At 38.8% G+C, this 14398-nt stretch overlaps 1 protein-coding gene across 5 annotated transcripts in view; it reads right to left on the reverse strand.

Moving 5' to 3' along the window:
- Positions 1-6835: 6835 nt before the first annotated feature.
- Pex5l (peroxisomal biogenesis factor 5 like) overlaps positions 6836-14398 on the reverse strand; it is a 159125-nt gene continuing 151562 nt past the window's right edge. For all 5 annotated transcript variants that reach the window (XM_026382909.2, XM_026382913.2, XM_026382914.2 and 2 more), the window contains 4 exons: positions 13946-14143; positions 12841-13006; positions 12342-12499; positions 6836-7040 (listed from right to left, as the gene is read on the reverse strand). In XM_026382909.2, the coding sequence (XP_026238694.1) occupies positions 6836-7040; positions 12342-12499; positions 12841-13006; positions 13946-14143 (727 nt within the window). The remainder of the gene's footprint in view (positions 7041-12341; positions 12500-12840; positions 13007-13945; positions 14144-14398) is intronic.

Genomic DNA, 14398 nt, shown 5'->3' on the forward strand with positions numbered 1-14398 from the left:
GAAGCCCCTGTCCCACTCCACCCTGATCTCACACCCCACTGCTACCTCCCAAGGTCTCCCAGGGCTCACACCCCCTGCATCTTGACTGCACACCAAGCTCATTCCTGCCTCAGCATCTCAGACCAGCTATTGGATCTGCCAGGAATGTTATCTCCAGCTTCATTTGTCTGTGTCCTTGTTCAAATCTCAGCCCAATGTCACCTAAAAGAAAAACTTTTCTAACAACCTATAGATGAGGGAGCTTCTGCCCACTCATATACCTCATTTGCCCTGTTCTACCATGGGGCAGTGCAGGCATTCTTATTTGTTAAAGTATTTGCAGGTCTCTTTACACAGAAATATCTCTCTCTCTCTCTCTCTCTCTCTCTCTCTCTCTCTCTCTCAAGAAAGATTGATTTTGTTTCTTTACCACTGTATCTCACACCTAGAATAGTGCCTGCTTAGAGTCTCTACCCAATTATTGACTGACTGACTTCCCCCCAAGAAAGACCCTAAAGTGAAATACATTTTAATACTTTTATTCTAAAAAGGTCACAAATTTCAATTTCAGGTTAAATAGTATTTTAGTCTTAAAAAATTAACAAAGGAGGAAGGTTTTAAAGTTTTGTTGCATATCTAAAAATGCATTCCTGATTTCCAGATATCTCATGCAAGATCATATGCAGCGATAGTCATAAAAGAACCTTTTAGCCAGTAGTACAAATTGGATTCTATCCAATTCTAAGCAATTCTGATCTCCAAATTCCATTTTGAAAGATTCCTGAAAAGACCTTGAAGCCACAGACAAAGTTTATTGGAAAACATAGTTTAAAACTGCACAAATATAAATACAGTTTAATAATGTGAAAAAGGGAAGGCATGCTTCCAATAATAGTATAAAAATACTACCTTAATATTTTGGTACTTTGCAAATAATAAGCCATCTGAGTAAATTAAACACATCGGTATAAGAGGTTATTTTTACAGTAGTAATTTTATTTCAAAAAGCAATGCAGAGAAAGACCAAGATGAAGACTTCATACCTAACAGAGTTGTGCTATGATACATATTATTTCACTAAATCACAGATACAGTATCATGTAGTATGCCAATAACTTTTAAATTCCCCTTGTCATTAATTTACTATAGATCATTTAATTTGGGTTGGTGTTAATTTAGAAACTCAATGTAAACATTTAAAGTTATTTTTCTTCTGTGTCGTTTAATTCAGCTTGAAAATGAAATTCTAAGATTTTAAACATTATTGAGTATGATGAGGAAGCATCACAGAATTTGTCTAAAACAATGTTTTTAGATTAGACTAGATATGCAATAGTCATAGATATACAAAATATATAGAAATGTCTTTTCTAAATAGTTAATAAATACTTGTTATAGTTTGTAAAAAGTTTACTAAATTAATCAGTTTTTTTTCAACCAATGTAAACAAATTTGGGCAATGAAAATGGAGGGTTTGGGTTAGATGATATATGGAGAAAATGAAATAAAGTCGATAAAATCTAGGTTTGCTGTATTTCCTTGCTACTGGTAACATAGTCAATCGTGAACTCATTTTTCACATGGAACATTCCTTTTATGATATCCATGCAAAAATATCATATATATCGGTGAAAATACCAGATGTGCAAATGACCTGTGTGTGCCTCTTTGTCCTTTTCGTATCATACCACTTCCCTCACCAAAAAAATTTGAAGGAATAAAAAACAAAACCCAAAAACTAAAAGAAAACTATGCACATTTATCATTTAGAAAAAAATTGTTTCACTTTTTTTTTTTTTCCAAATCTTGATATTATTTCAGGGCAGGTTTTCTAAGTGTCCCACTGAGTGACACTCTGCAACATTGCGAGTTTAGTTCTCTTGCAGAGAAGGTTCTGAGGAAACAGTTGTGAGACAGGGACACTGGTTTCCAGAGTGTGTTATTTTGGATTTCTGCAGAGGTTGCAGGCATTGGAAACTTGGTAAGGCAAAATGCCACGTGAGAGGTTGTTGAGCTTCACACTTTGATATTTGTTTCCCTTTTAACTGTTCAGTGCCTCCTGCCATGGTCTTTGCTCTGTATGTGTGGGATTTGGTCTTTGAGCTTACATGTGTCGGGGGATATCAGTGTATGATGTGGGTAACAAAGCTCTTACTAACATAAGACTCCATTGTCTTACTGAGCTTTTTTTCTCTACTTCTGGTCTCTTTTCAAATAGGGGTTACAGACAATGGCAGAGAGTGAGAAGATTTCAGAGTTGATTCTCAGTGACTGTGAAATCACTGCTTCACTCCCAAACTTCCATGATTTTAGATCTATTGGTCAAATCCGTTCTCAAGGGAGAGGGGCCCAGGTAGCTCACCTACCATACACATAGGGCTATGTCAGAACAAAGCTGATACTCCACACACCTCATGTGACACTGTGTCATTTCTAAAGTGACATTTATGGAAATTAAGGCCCTATGTCCACTTTGCCTTATGATGATTTTTATGTGTCTGGGCATTTTTCTAACTTCCCTGCATTACTTAAAATGCCAGTTTTTCTAATTTTCTGAAACTTAAAAATTTTAAAAAATAAATTTTAAAGAATTTAGAGCCCAAACCTTAATGTACTGATGGAATGAACACGATTTAATTGAATAGCTTGCAGACACATGGATTTGTTCCAATTTGGTTCTGTTGTGCCCCAACTGGCTGTTAAGAGAAGCATTTGGATGTCTGCACCCAGATTCCTCAGAGCTTTAATTTGGCACCAGCTGCAACATTGCACAAAACAGACGTGAATATCTGTCAAGTTCAATGTGATTGTATGAAATCAATCTCAGGGATAGGATAAAAGCCAAAAAAACCCCAAAAACCTGAAACACAAATTTCATGAAATTGCTCTCTTGTTCAGGAGCAAGGAAAAATAAGCTAACCTATGAGACTTAATCATGCATGGTGTAAATTTACATTCAGTAAAGTTATCTTGCATGCTTTGGTTAATATTTGAGTAGGCAGATTTGTAAGTACTAATGCATGCGATATTTTTGTACCTGAGGTTATATGTTTTGCTTTTTAAAAATTGCCTTTTTACAAACTTTTGCCAGAGTTCATCTCTGAACACTCAAAAAATATATATGTATCTGCATCTTAGTTCAAAACAGTTTAATTTCAACCAGTTCTGCAAATACTGAGACAAGAGGGAAACTGTACAGTAAAATCTGAACAGGAAATGAATTTGAAATTGTTTTACAAAGTTGAAATTATGAGGGTGGCTGTTTATTAATTTCTAAAACAAGTGGGCTCAAAAGATGGTACATGAATTAACCCTTCAGAACACCCTGCTTCTAGTATGCACCTAGAAGCATTTCAAGGTGGAGAAGAGTCACCGCCACCATCAAAACAACAAAAAGTACGGTCCAGTCTCTTGGAACTGATTCAGGAACAAATGAGGAAGGGACACAAAATGACTATCTTGCTTTATTTTCTTAAGGAGCCCCAAGTGGTACTAGCTACTACGGTGTTCAAATGTTGCTTGTGTGGCAAGAACACACCAGAGAGATTTATCTATGCAAAAATTTAGACGTGGGCCCAAGATTGAACACAATAGGCCTCTTAACGTGAAAGAGGAAGAAACTCCTGAAAGCAAACATGTTCTGGACTCTTGTACCCAGTTGTGCGTCACGCCTTTGCCATCCTGGTAGAAACCCAGACTGGCTGAAAAGGCACATTTCATAGTTCTCCATTAAAGTTCCCTGGGGATAAGATCTGCGTTTCTTCCAAGAGCTTGTGTAGTGCTCTTGAGAGAAAGGACAGAACCAGAATCGCTGCAGTTGGCTCAGTTAGAGGACCCTTTGCTCTTCCTCTTTCGGTCCCCTGCCTCTTTTTTCCCAGTTGAGATCAGCAGCCATAGAGATCGTCTGCAGGAAATGGTCGTACTTTGAAACTTAGCAGAGATTGCTGGGTCTCTCTGCCTTTGCATTCCATTTCCTGGTACAGTCAGTCTCTGAAAGTCATCTCTATGCAACTGAGTGGCCATTGTAGTAAGTGGGTGCCATCCTCCAGGGCTCTTAGCCATTGCTCATTGATTAAAAAAAGCAGCAGCCTCAGAAGGGAACCAAGGGCATCCTATTCTTTCAAAATGGAAATAGTAATTTAAGTGTCAATTTCCTTCCATAAAGATGATGCCCCAAACTGTTGTCTTTAAAAAAAGTATATACCAAGAAATATATGCTATATGTAGTAAAGAGTATTCTAAAATATTGCAAACTTAATTTTTGGTGGTGTTTTATTTCCATAAATTTTCACTTGCTTTTTAGTAATGGTTTTTACTTGATTTTTGAAAAATGCAACTCTTGAGCAATAATTTTGGTTAGTTCTGGTGGACAATAGTAGATAGGCTGGCATTAACTCCCACCAAATATTTTGAAAATTGCTAAATAATGGTAGGAATGGAAAATTATCATCTCTCCGCTATAACAACTCCCTGGACTTTGAAGTAATTTTGTTTTCCAATAGCAAAATATAATTTGGGCCATGAAATTTGTCCCCACCTAGCAACAATCAAATTAATCCCCCAAACCCTGCATTTGCTTTACTTTCGGGTTTTAAATGGTTACTGATATCTTGTACACACTGCAAGCAAGACTGAGAGCCAGGCACATCATTAGCATTGCAAATTCAGTTGCAGCTGAGAGTATAGAATGGCATCAAAAGCAGAACAACTGTAAAGTTTGCGTTGAATCCTTGTTCTGAGGCTCCTAATGCACGCTGATGGATTCAAGTCAGCTGCCCAGTGGGGGAGTGCACAGAGATCCTGAGGAGGAAGGAGTAACAGAGAATGGAGACTGCTCTACCAGGAAGGCAGCTACCATAGGTTAGAGGTCGGTCCCAAGGGTCCTTCTCAGACCGAATTAATAATTTCTCAAATTCTAAAGAATGCCATTCTTGAAAATATTTTTGAGATTTATTTGCTGCTCAGATTGTAGAGAAACAAAGGCCAAGACTGGGCTGTCACTCCTGCCCAAAGGTGGATGCTGAATGCCTCTGCTTCCTGTTGCCCAGCTGAAGCCAGACCCACTTGAACTTTGACAATGAATTGCAAAACCTGGCACTCCCCATGGTGCCCTGCCTCTACACCTCAAGGACTTCTGGTTTCATGTTAACCTGAGGCCCCTCACAACTCAGGGACTCCAAGGGGACACAGAAGGTTCATACTTGAGCCCTGAGTCCACTCTCCTCCCAATATGTGGGCACATTTCCCCCTCAGCTGAAGCTTGTTTTCCAATTAAACTGTTTTGACCCCAATTCTGTCTTGATAATTATCGTCATGAGTGGAATGAGCTACTACCATCCCAAACAAACCCATGAAGAAAAACTTGGGATCAGACTATCATGAAGGAGTTTCTGGAGGAAGGAAGGAGACAAGGTGAAGAACAATAGGAAAATTCACTAGAACTGGACCTGGGTAAAGTGATATTTTGGTTAGCATTTTGCAAATATTTTTTCCTAATTATTTAAAAAATGTATCTATCAAAATAATTATCAAGCCTCAAATACACACAAAATACTCTGAAGAACTAAGTGGAAGGTAACCAATTAAATAAAACACTACTGCCAATAGAAAATTCCTGAAACTTGCTAAACGTTTAAAATAAGAGCCAAAGGGCCATGCATCTTTCATATGAAACGGCTGACATTCAGTGAGGTTCAGTTAAAAAATGTTGATCTTCCATTACAGTGCAAGAAGGTGAAGAGTGCAGATCACCATGGAACGAAGGAAATGCATCCTTTTTAGGAAAAATGTATTATCACTCTTAAGAAATACCATTTAATAGGAATAGTTTAAAAGGAATTTTGTTATGCAGGGCAGTTAGAAAGCTAGTAAAATATGACACTTAAGCAAGTTAATGCAAATAGGAATCACGGTATCATCACTTGATAGCTTTCCTCCTGCAGAGAATGCATGAAGAGACACAATCTGGTCTCCAAGTTCATACAGTCCCAGAAAGCATGTGAATAAGATCTGTGTTTGCACATTTAACCCTATGTCATGTCTGTTTTAAGAAAAACACTCCTTTGAAACCCTACACTATGAAAAACTATTTTCCAGAAATTATTTATTTGGTCCGTTGATCTTAACAACTCTGAGTTCCCAAATCTTTTCCCCCCCAAGTTAAAAATTGGAGCAACGAAACCAAACTCCAGCAAGGCATACATAAGATATTAAAGTGCATATATACAATCCCAGAAAAGTTTTGATTGGGAACAGCAAAAATTTCTAGTGCAAAAACTGCTTTTGCCAGCAAAGCTCCTTCTCTGGAAACAGGGCTACAGTAAAAGTTAAAACTGGAACAGGTTTAAGCAATGCCTGTCTTTAGTCGAGTTAATATATGTGCATGCACCAATGGCCCAAACTATGTTCAGTCTTGCAAAAGGGGGGATTTCAGGGGACAGTTTAGGAACAGTCAGAATTCCCTGATCTGAGGCAGTGCTTTCTTCATGGGTCCTGTGAACTTCTTCCTCAGATGGGCTGGCAGCTGCAACTGGGGACCCCACCAAACAGGATTTGCAATATACTTGCAACTTGTGAAGAGTACACGTAGTTTACTTTATCTTGGTTTGTCTTTAGTCTCTCAATTCTTCTTTGGAACCTGACCTTGACTCTATATACAACATTTTGTGCTTTTGGATCTGAACAGAGGCTGGGCATTGTCTGTAGGCATTAATTCCCTTGGGTTATGTGACCATGGCCTTTTGAATATCTGATTTATCCTTTCGGAAATTCATAATAAAATAGTTTTTCATTTCTCAGTACAATAACACGGGTGAGGAATTATTATTCTTTATTTTTGTTTGTTTGTTTGTTTCCTTCAAGGATCCAAGTTGAAAGCTCTTAGGAGGACATCCAGGTCGCCGAGATTAGCTGCCTGGAAGAGCTCTGGTTGGTCCATCAGAGACAGTGCGATTCTGAGGGCAGCCCAGATATTCCCAGAGATGGCGGGATGAGGAACTTGCTGTTGATTCCTGCTCTTTCTTTGCAAACTGAGGGCAGTGAGAAAATTGCTGACCGCTTCTCTAAGAGGGCAGAAAAACAAACATTTTAAAATGCAACAAATTTCAGAGTTTGCAAACTTAAAAAAAAAAAAAAAGATTGAGTTATTTTAAATTCAATCATCTCTCTGTAGAATTTTGGATGATCAGATGAACAACTTTCTGGTTCTCATTAATCTTTTCTGAACAATAATTGCTAAATATAGTGGAGTCACAAAGAAGAAAGAGAAGCAAGTTTCATTTTACAAATGCCACTTGGGAAAGAAAGAATAAAACCCTTGCTAACTCGTTAGTGAATTTGATTTTCTCCTACTCCAGGAATGGTTTGAAGATTTAATCTATTTGCAGAAGGGATTTATATTACTAAATTTTAAGAGGAAAAAATATGGCTTTACTCAGAAACAAAGTGGTTTAATCTTTCCTATTTGTGCTAGAAATATGGAACACAGGTAGGGTGAAGTTGACTTGATTAGCAGAACACCTGGGCTTATAACCTAATTATTTAGCTCCAGACAAATTTCTCATTTTCCCTTGAAGTTCAGTTTCCCTCCGTGTGTCATCAAGAGAATAAAAGTCATTTTAGAATTTTGTCCTGGGCTGCAGTTGAATCAATGTATACAAAACCTTTTTATTATTAAGATCAATAGTTCTCAAAGTATGGAATGGGGTGCCTAGGGTTTCAATGAGGTCAAAATTATTTTCTTAATAAAACTCAGATGTGCTAGGTGTAGTGGTACATGCCTGTAATACCAGTAACTTGGGAGGCTGATGTAGGAGGATCATGAGTTTGAGGCCAGTCTCAATAACACAGTGAGGCTCTGAGAAACTTAGTGAGACTCTGTCTCAAAATAAAAACAAATAAATAAATGAAGAAAGAAAGAAAGAAAGAAAGAAAGAAAGAAAGAAAGAAAGAAAGAAAGAAAGGGCTGGGGATGTGGCTCAGGGGTAAAGTACTGACAAGAAACACACAAACAAACTGAGATGTTATTTGACCTTTTTACTTCCATTTTCTCAAATGCACAGAGGTGGAATTTTCCTGAGACTACATGAGGTGTGTTGTCCCAACAGACTGAATGCAGAAGTCAGTCAGTCAGTCTGTCTTCTAGTAAGCAAGTTATTAAAGAAATTTGCAAAAATGTAAAACACTGCCATTATTTTCTCTGACCATAGTTTAATTTTGGAAAATAATTATTTTCTTGGGAAATAAATTATTTATGTTAACATGATGACTTGCTATTTTTACTTTTTTAAAAACATTATTTATTTGTTTTTGGTACTGAGAATGGAAACCTGGGGCATTCAACCACTGAGCCACATCCCCAACTCTTTTTAAAAAAAATTTTATTTAGATCTGCGTTTGCAAATAAAATCATTTTTAAAATTTAAAAATATTTATTTTATTTTGCTTGGAGCCTGGCTAAGTTGCTGAGGCTGGCTTTGAACTTGTGCTCCTCCTGCCTTAGCCTCCTAATTCACTGGGATTACCAGCAAGCATGGGGACTTGTTATTTTCAAATGAATCTTTAAAAAACTTCATTTTGATTTATAAAATGGTAAATACTGATAGATATAGCTACATAAATAAAAGCCCGTTGGGATTCTCAGTAATTGTTAAAAGCTTAAAGGGACCGTGAGGATAGGAATGTTGAGAATAGCTGAGCTAGATGCCATCCAATCCAGGACTGTGCTGGTACCGGGTCTGCCTCCTGTTCTGCCCTCTGCAGCGGCCCTCTGTCACTCCAACCTTGTATTATGTGTTTGACAAACTAACTGTTGCTGAGAGTAAGCATGCCATTTTAATTTATATTCGCTTTACTCTTCTCAGAATCTTTTCACAGACTTGATTTTACTTAATCCTGGAAGGTGGCTATTGAACGTCTGGGAAGATCCCTTGAAAGTGTGACTGGATTTCTCATTCCAAAGCACATGGCCTAGGCACTAGACTCATCTACATTGTTGGGTTCGCCTGAGAGTAAAAGGCCACTGGGAAATGGAGTTGTATGCAGTCACCTGGGTGATCCAATGGAGTGGGTGTCCTAACCACCTCTCCTCTGGGCCCTTGGGCTCAAGAAGAGGATCTGTAAGTGGGTGGGTATAGGGAGGCCCTTTCTGGTCCCTCTTCCCAGGGTGGCAGCTCTAATGATACATCTCCCAATCCCAGATCTGTAAGAACCTGTGGGGAGCAAGATCCAGAGCCCTCATTTATCAGCTGCTCTAGTCTCTTGTCTGTGGCTTTCTGTTCGGAGGGATTTGGAGAGTGACAGAAGAATAATTTACTAAGCTCATCAAGCCATCCAGGTGTTTTCGTAAAGATAGTCTAAGCCTGTTCCTTAACTTGTGAGCTCAGAGTCCTTTGGGGGGACTCTGACTATTGCACATGTATCTGTATGAATAGCTTTCCAATGCTCCCAGATAGCCGTGTGAATAATTCCAATTGTCTGTGGATATTGTCACCTTCAACAAAAGCTCCTTCATTTAAAAGCATTACTCACTTTATAGTATCTTTCCCTCATTATACTAGTACTAAAAATAGTACTCTCGAAAGGGATGGTTTCTTTTTTTATTAAAAAAGGGCCCTCCAGCAGAATAAAATAGACATTATTATTGCTGTATGTATATACATGACTGCATGACCAATGTGATTCTGCAACCTGTCCACTCAGAAAAATGAGAAATTATACCCCATCTGATTCAAATGTATTATATGTCAAGGTCATTGTACTGTCATGTGTAACTAATTAAAACAAATTAAAAAATAAAAAAAGGTCCTCATTTTTGAATAGGGTTAACTACTCTGAAGCACCTGCTGACTAGGGTGTGACGTTTTAAGCTACCCAAGTTTCATATCGACCGTGTCCTTTATTTCCATTGTAGTAGGATAAGACTTGCCTTTGGCACTCACAGACACCTGCAGTCTGGAGGGTGAGGTCTTTGGGGAGGACAGAAGAATCTATACTCACTCCTGGCTTTCTTCAGAGTCACATTGCTAATGACAGTGGCTATTTCCTAAGCCTGTACCTCTACCTGTAACTCCTAAGCCTGTACCTATTCCTTAGTATAAATGCAAGTTAAAGTAAAGAAGTTGAACTTCTTTTCAGAATTCATTTAAGATTTTGGGCTTTTTGTCCCCCCTCACGAGAAAACCCCAAATGCTTATGTATCACTTCTCAAGATTTCCACATTTGGCATGACAATAAAAGATCCATAAAGCTTGGTTGAGCTGTTTCAAAGGAACCAATTGGTCAGGGTTATCAGACTTAGCAAATAAAAATATTTAGAAAATACTTGTAGTAAAAACTAATATCTGTCCTTTATCTGAAATTCAAATTTTGTTGGGCATTCTCGCAACCGGAAAATTGACTTGCTGTTCCTTCTGCTTGAGGATTGAAACTTCACAGCTCAATCGAGTTGCTGGTCTTTAGTTGTTATGGTCTCTGACAAATGAATTTCACACCTGTGAAATGCCAAGAAAGTATTCTGTGGAAGCTGCAAGTATTGTTTTCTACATTAAAAAGTTACAATTAAGAAAACCACATCCGAGCGCTTTATGAAAGCTCCCTTTAATTGAATTTGGTATGTCTATGTGTGTGTGTGTTTATTTACATCTTCCTTTGTTGCCCTCAAAAAGACAAAGGTGTCTCCTGAAATAGATAAACAGAACATACCTGGAAAAGAGTGAACAAAAGCGGGGAGGAGAAAAACAGGTAGGAGAATCTGATGAAACCAGGAAGGAAGTGGGCATGCAAAATGGACATCACCCGGGCTTCAGACAGCTGCTGGGCGGGGAGGTGGCCCAGCGTCAGCTCTGGGTTTCTGCTTAGCCTATGTGAAGAGGGCCTCCGAAGCAGCACTTTTCAGTATCCATAAATAAAACAAATCAGCTGCTCAGGAGCCACTCAGCTATTCCTGGTTTTAACCTGAGCAAAATCCTCTTAGAAGATATGGTGTAATCCAGTGGCTAATGTCCTTTGTAAGATCCTTTTAGTATAAATGCAACAGCTATTTTCTAAGACCTCAAAATTTGCCACTGGCAAAACACACAAACACAGTTTGGAAAGAACAACTCTTCAGATGTCAAAAGAAGGTAACCTTGTTATGAAGGTCTCAGATACTTTATCTAAATAAATAATAATAATAGGGATACTGAGGATTATGATGGCAATAATTGTAATAAATGCCCGCTAGATAATGAGCTATTGCTCTGTGCTAGACAATTACATTCAATGTGCACGACAATCCTGCAAGGTGGTTGTTATTCTTTCTCTCTCTTCCTCTCCCTTTCCTTTATAAGTGGAGATATGAAGGCTCAAAGTTATATGACCAGAGTCACAAAACCAGTGAATGGCATGGCTGTGATCTGAGCCAAGCCTGTCTGGTTATGGAATGCTGCTCTTTCAGAGGAGAAAAGGTTTGCATTATTTGTGGGATTTAAAGCTAAGTTTAGTTCTTTTTTTCTCAAATATAAATGCCAAACCTGTTTATTTAGAAAATAGAAAAAAATAGAAAATAAAGAAGAAAAAAAATCACCCATACTTTCATTACCCAAAAGAAAAAAGGTCATTGATGGTCACTGTACATAGGAAAAGAAAGAGAAGATATAAACCTGAATGATAAGGACAAGTCATAAGGAACTAAGAAAGGTGTTTCAAACTATAAACCCACCATATTTTTTCTTTTTTGTTACCCAACTAAAATTATTGGTTTACTAGATTTAGAAAACCTGGATTCTTGGTTTTGCTTAGCCAAACACTGGTTTCTGGGAACATCCAAAGTCTGCTTGCCTATGCTCCCAAGATTTTTTTTTTCCTTAAGTGAAAAATGCAAGATTGGACTGTTCATGCTTCACAGAGAGCTGCCCTTGGGGGTGTTAAAAATAGACAATGTTCTAACCTAGGCTGACTGAATCAGGATCTCTGGCAGAGGGGCCTGGGAATCTACATCTCCCAAGATGTCCAGATGATTCAGCTGAAGATTCAGAACCAGTGCTGCATACCATCCCCCACTTAAATAGGCCTTGGAGTCTGAAGGTTCCACATTTACTCTTTGTTTTTATTTAGGGGATGCAGAGCTACATTCCCAGCCCTATTTTGTATTCTATTTAGAGACAGGGTCTCACTGAGTTGCTTAGCACCTTGCTTTTTGCTAACCTAGTCCAAAGGCTGGCTTTGAACTCACGATCCTCCTGTCTCAACCTCCCGAATTTTCTTTTAAGGCAGGAAGAGAACTACTCCTACCAAAACAGGTACTTTTACTGGGAGACCACCTGTCAGGTTATTAGACCTCAGTCCCGAGAGTGATAGCGGGTCTCTCCTGTCCCATCCTTCACCTGTAGGCGCCCAGGTTGATGCAGCTGATTCCCAGGTTGTATCTGGACCGGATAAAGCCTGGCTGAATCTCCAGAGCTCGCGTGTAGGCCTCCACGGCTTCCTCACTGCGGTCTCCATTGGCCAAGGTTGCCCCAAGACGGTTCCATAATGAATAGTCCTGATGACAAAAAGCAGAGTTCTCTAACAACCAGAAGGAGCCTCGCTGACATCGTGCTCACGCACAGGTACCATGGTGAGGCGAATTACTCAGACATCGTCATAAATCACTTTGTGAAGTGACATTCATTCATCAAAATGCAGTCATCATTTGACGCTGTCATGTAATTAACATTTCTATTCTAGATAGTTCAATATTAACTGCCACATAGCCTGTCATCAGTACTGCTCACTTTAAACATCAGAGGAAGGGAAATAAAGTGTAGAAGAAATGGACAAAGTAGGTTGAGGAAACTTGTTACAGAGAATATAGTGGTTTCGTGCTGTGCTGTGCACTCTTACCTCCGGCCGAACAGTTAAGGCAGCGTTAAATGCATCTATTGCTCTGTTGAACTCTCCACTCAGGTGGAACAGTACCCCCAGGCCTGTCTGGAGGTCTGGGTCGATCATGTCTCCATTTTGGTGGGCAGCTTCCAGATATAATTCCTTCACTCCTTCCAGAACAGAGCTACAAAAGAAAACATTAAATTCTTTACCCAAAGAGTCCAGGCATGAATGATTGACTATTGAAGCTCTTTGGACTATTTCAAGTCTCGCTTTATCGCACACTGGAAAATTTCTGTCAAAATATCTTAGCTTAAGGAGAGGACTACTAATAGTGAACGTTTAAAAATGCAGCTGATTTTCTTGAAATATGTTGTTGCACACATATGGAGCTATCCTAAGTAAGGTCTCTACAGGGGCAAATCTAGGGACCCTGGGAGTACCAGTGTGGAAACCCCACAGCTAAATTTCCCAGGGCCTCAGTGAGAAAGGATTTAACATCAGGGTTTATTGTGGATGGAAATAAAATTCCTAGGAGAAAGGACTTCCATTTAGACTTCATAAAACATGGAGCATCAATCAGTACTTACATATTTCAGGTGAATTTTACGACCAAAGCAGTTGGCTTTATAATATGGTACTCATAGAAATGTCTGTGGGTGCCCAAGATGGAGATTATGTGTCCAAAGGATGGTTGCTGTGGTTTGGATAAGTATTCCCCAAAGGCCCATGTATCGAATAAAGGCTCCTTTTGCTTATTTGTTGCCATATGGTGGACAGTTTCCTTTGCCATGTGCTCCCACCATGACACGTTGCCTCACGAGCTTCAAAGCAACAGGGCCAATTAACCATCGACTGAAAGTTCCAAAACTATGAGACAAAATAAACCTTTCCTCCTTGTAGGTTGATTATCTCAGGTATTTTGTTACAGTGATGGAAAACGGATTAACATAATAGCTCTGATGTGAGCATCGATCTTTCTATTCAGTGCTCTCTTCCAGCAGAATGCTGCCCTAAAAGCCTTTGTGAAGGGAGTGATGTAGAGATCTGAGGCTCATTCATCACCCTTAAGGTGATTAATTGTGTATTGGGTATTTACTGCCAGTTATAATGAGAAGGATACCTGTCAACTGGGGATTTAGACATCCTTCGAGTGAGGCCTGGAGATCCCTTCTTGCTCTTCACAAGGTATTTGTACTTTGGATTTTGCTTAATCCAATTCTTCAAAGATTCACAGGCATCCTGCTGATGACCAGTATTTGTGTAACTCACAGCCAAAGCCATCAAAGCTTTCAAATTGTTGGGCTGCAGTTCTAAGCACCTGAAAGAAGACAAAACAGAAATAATTTTAGGTTTTTCAGTTTTCCAACAGTTCTCTAGAAAATGTGAAATATTTACCAATTAAATGTTGCAAAATATTATTACATTTGTTTACATTCCTGGAAAACACCATGTATCTTCTAATGAAAATCATGGCCAAAGAGGATTTTTAAGAACATTTAAAACTCATCCTGATGATGACTGATTTTGTTCATTGTAATGAATGGTTTTACAACTATGGAAGTATGACTACTTC

This window comes from Urocitellus parryii, chromosome 2 (assembly GCF_045843805.1).
Source record: "Urocitellus parryii isolate mUroPar1 chromosome 2, mUroPar1.hap1, whole genome shotgun sequence".
NCBI classification, from domain to species: domain Eukaryota; kingdom Metazoa; phylum Chordata; class Mammalia; order Rodentia; family Sciuridae; genus Urocitellus; species Urocitellus parryii.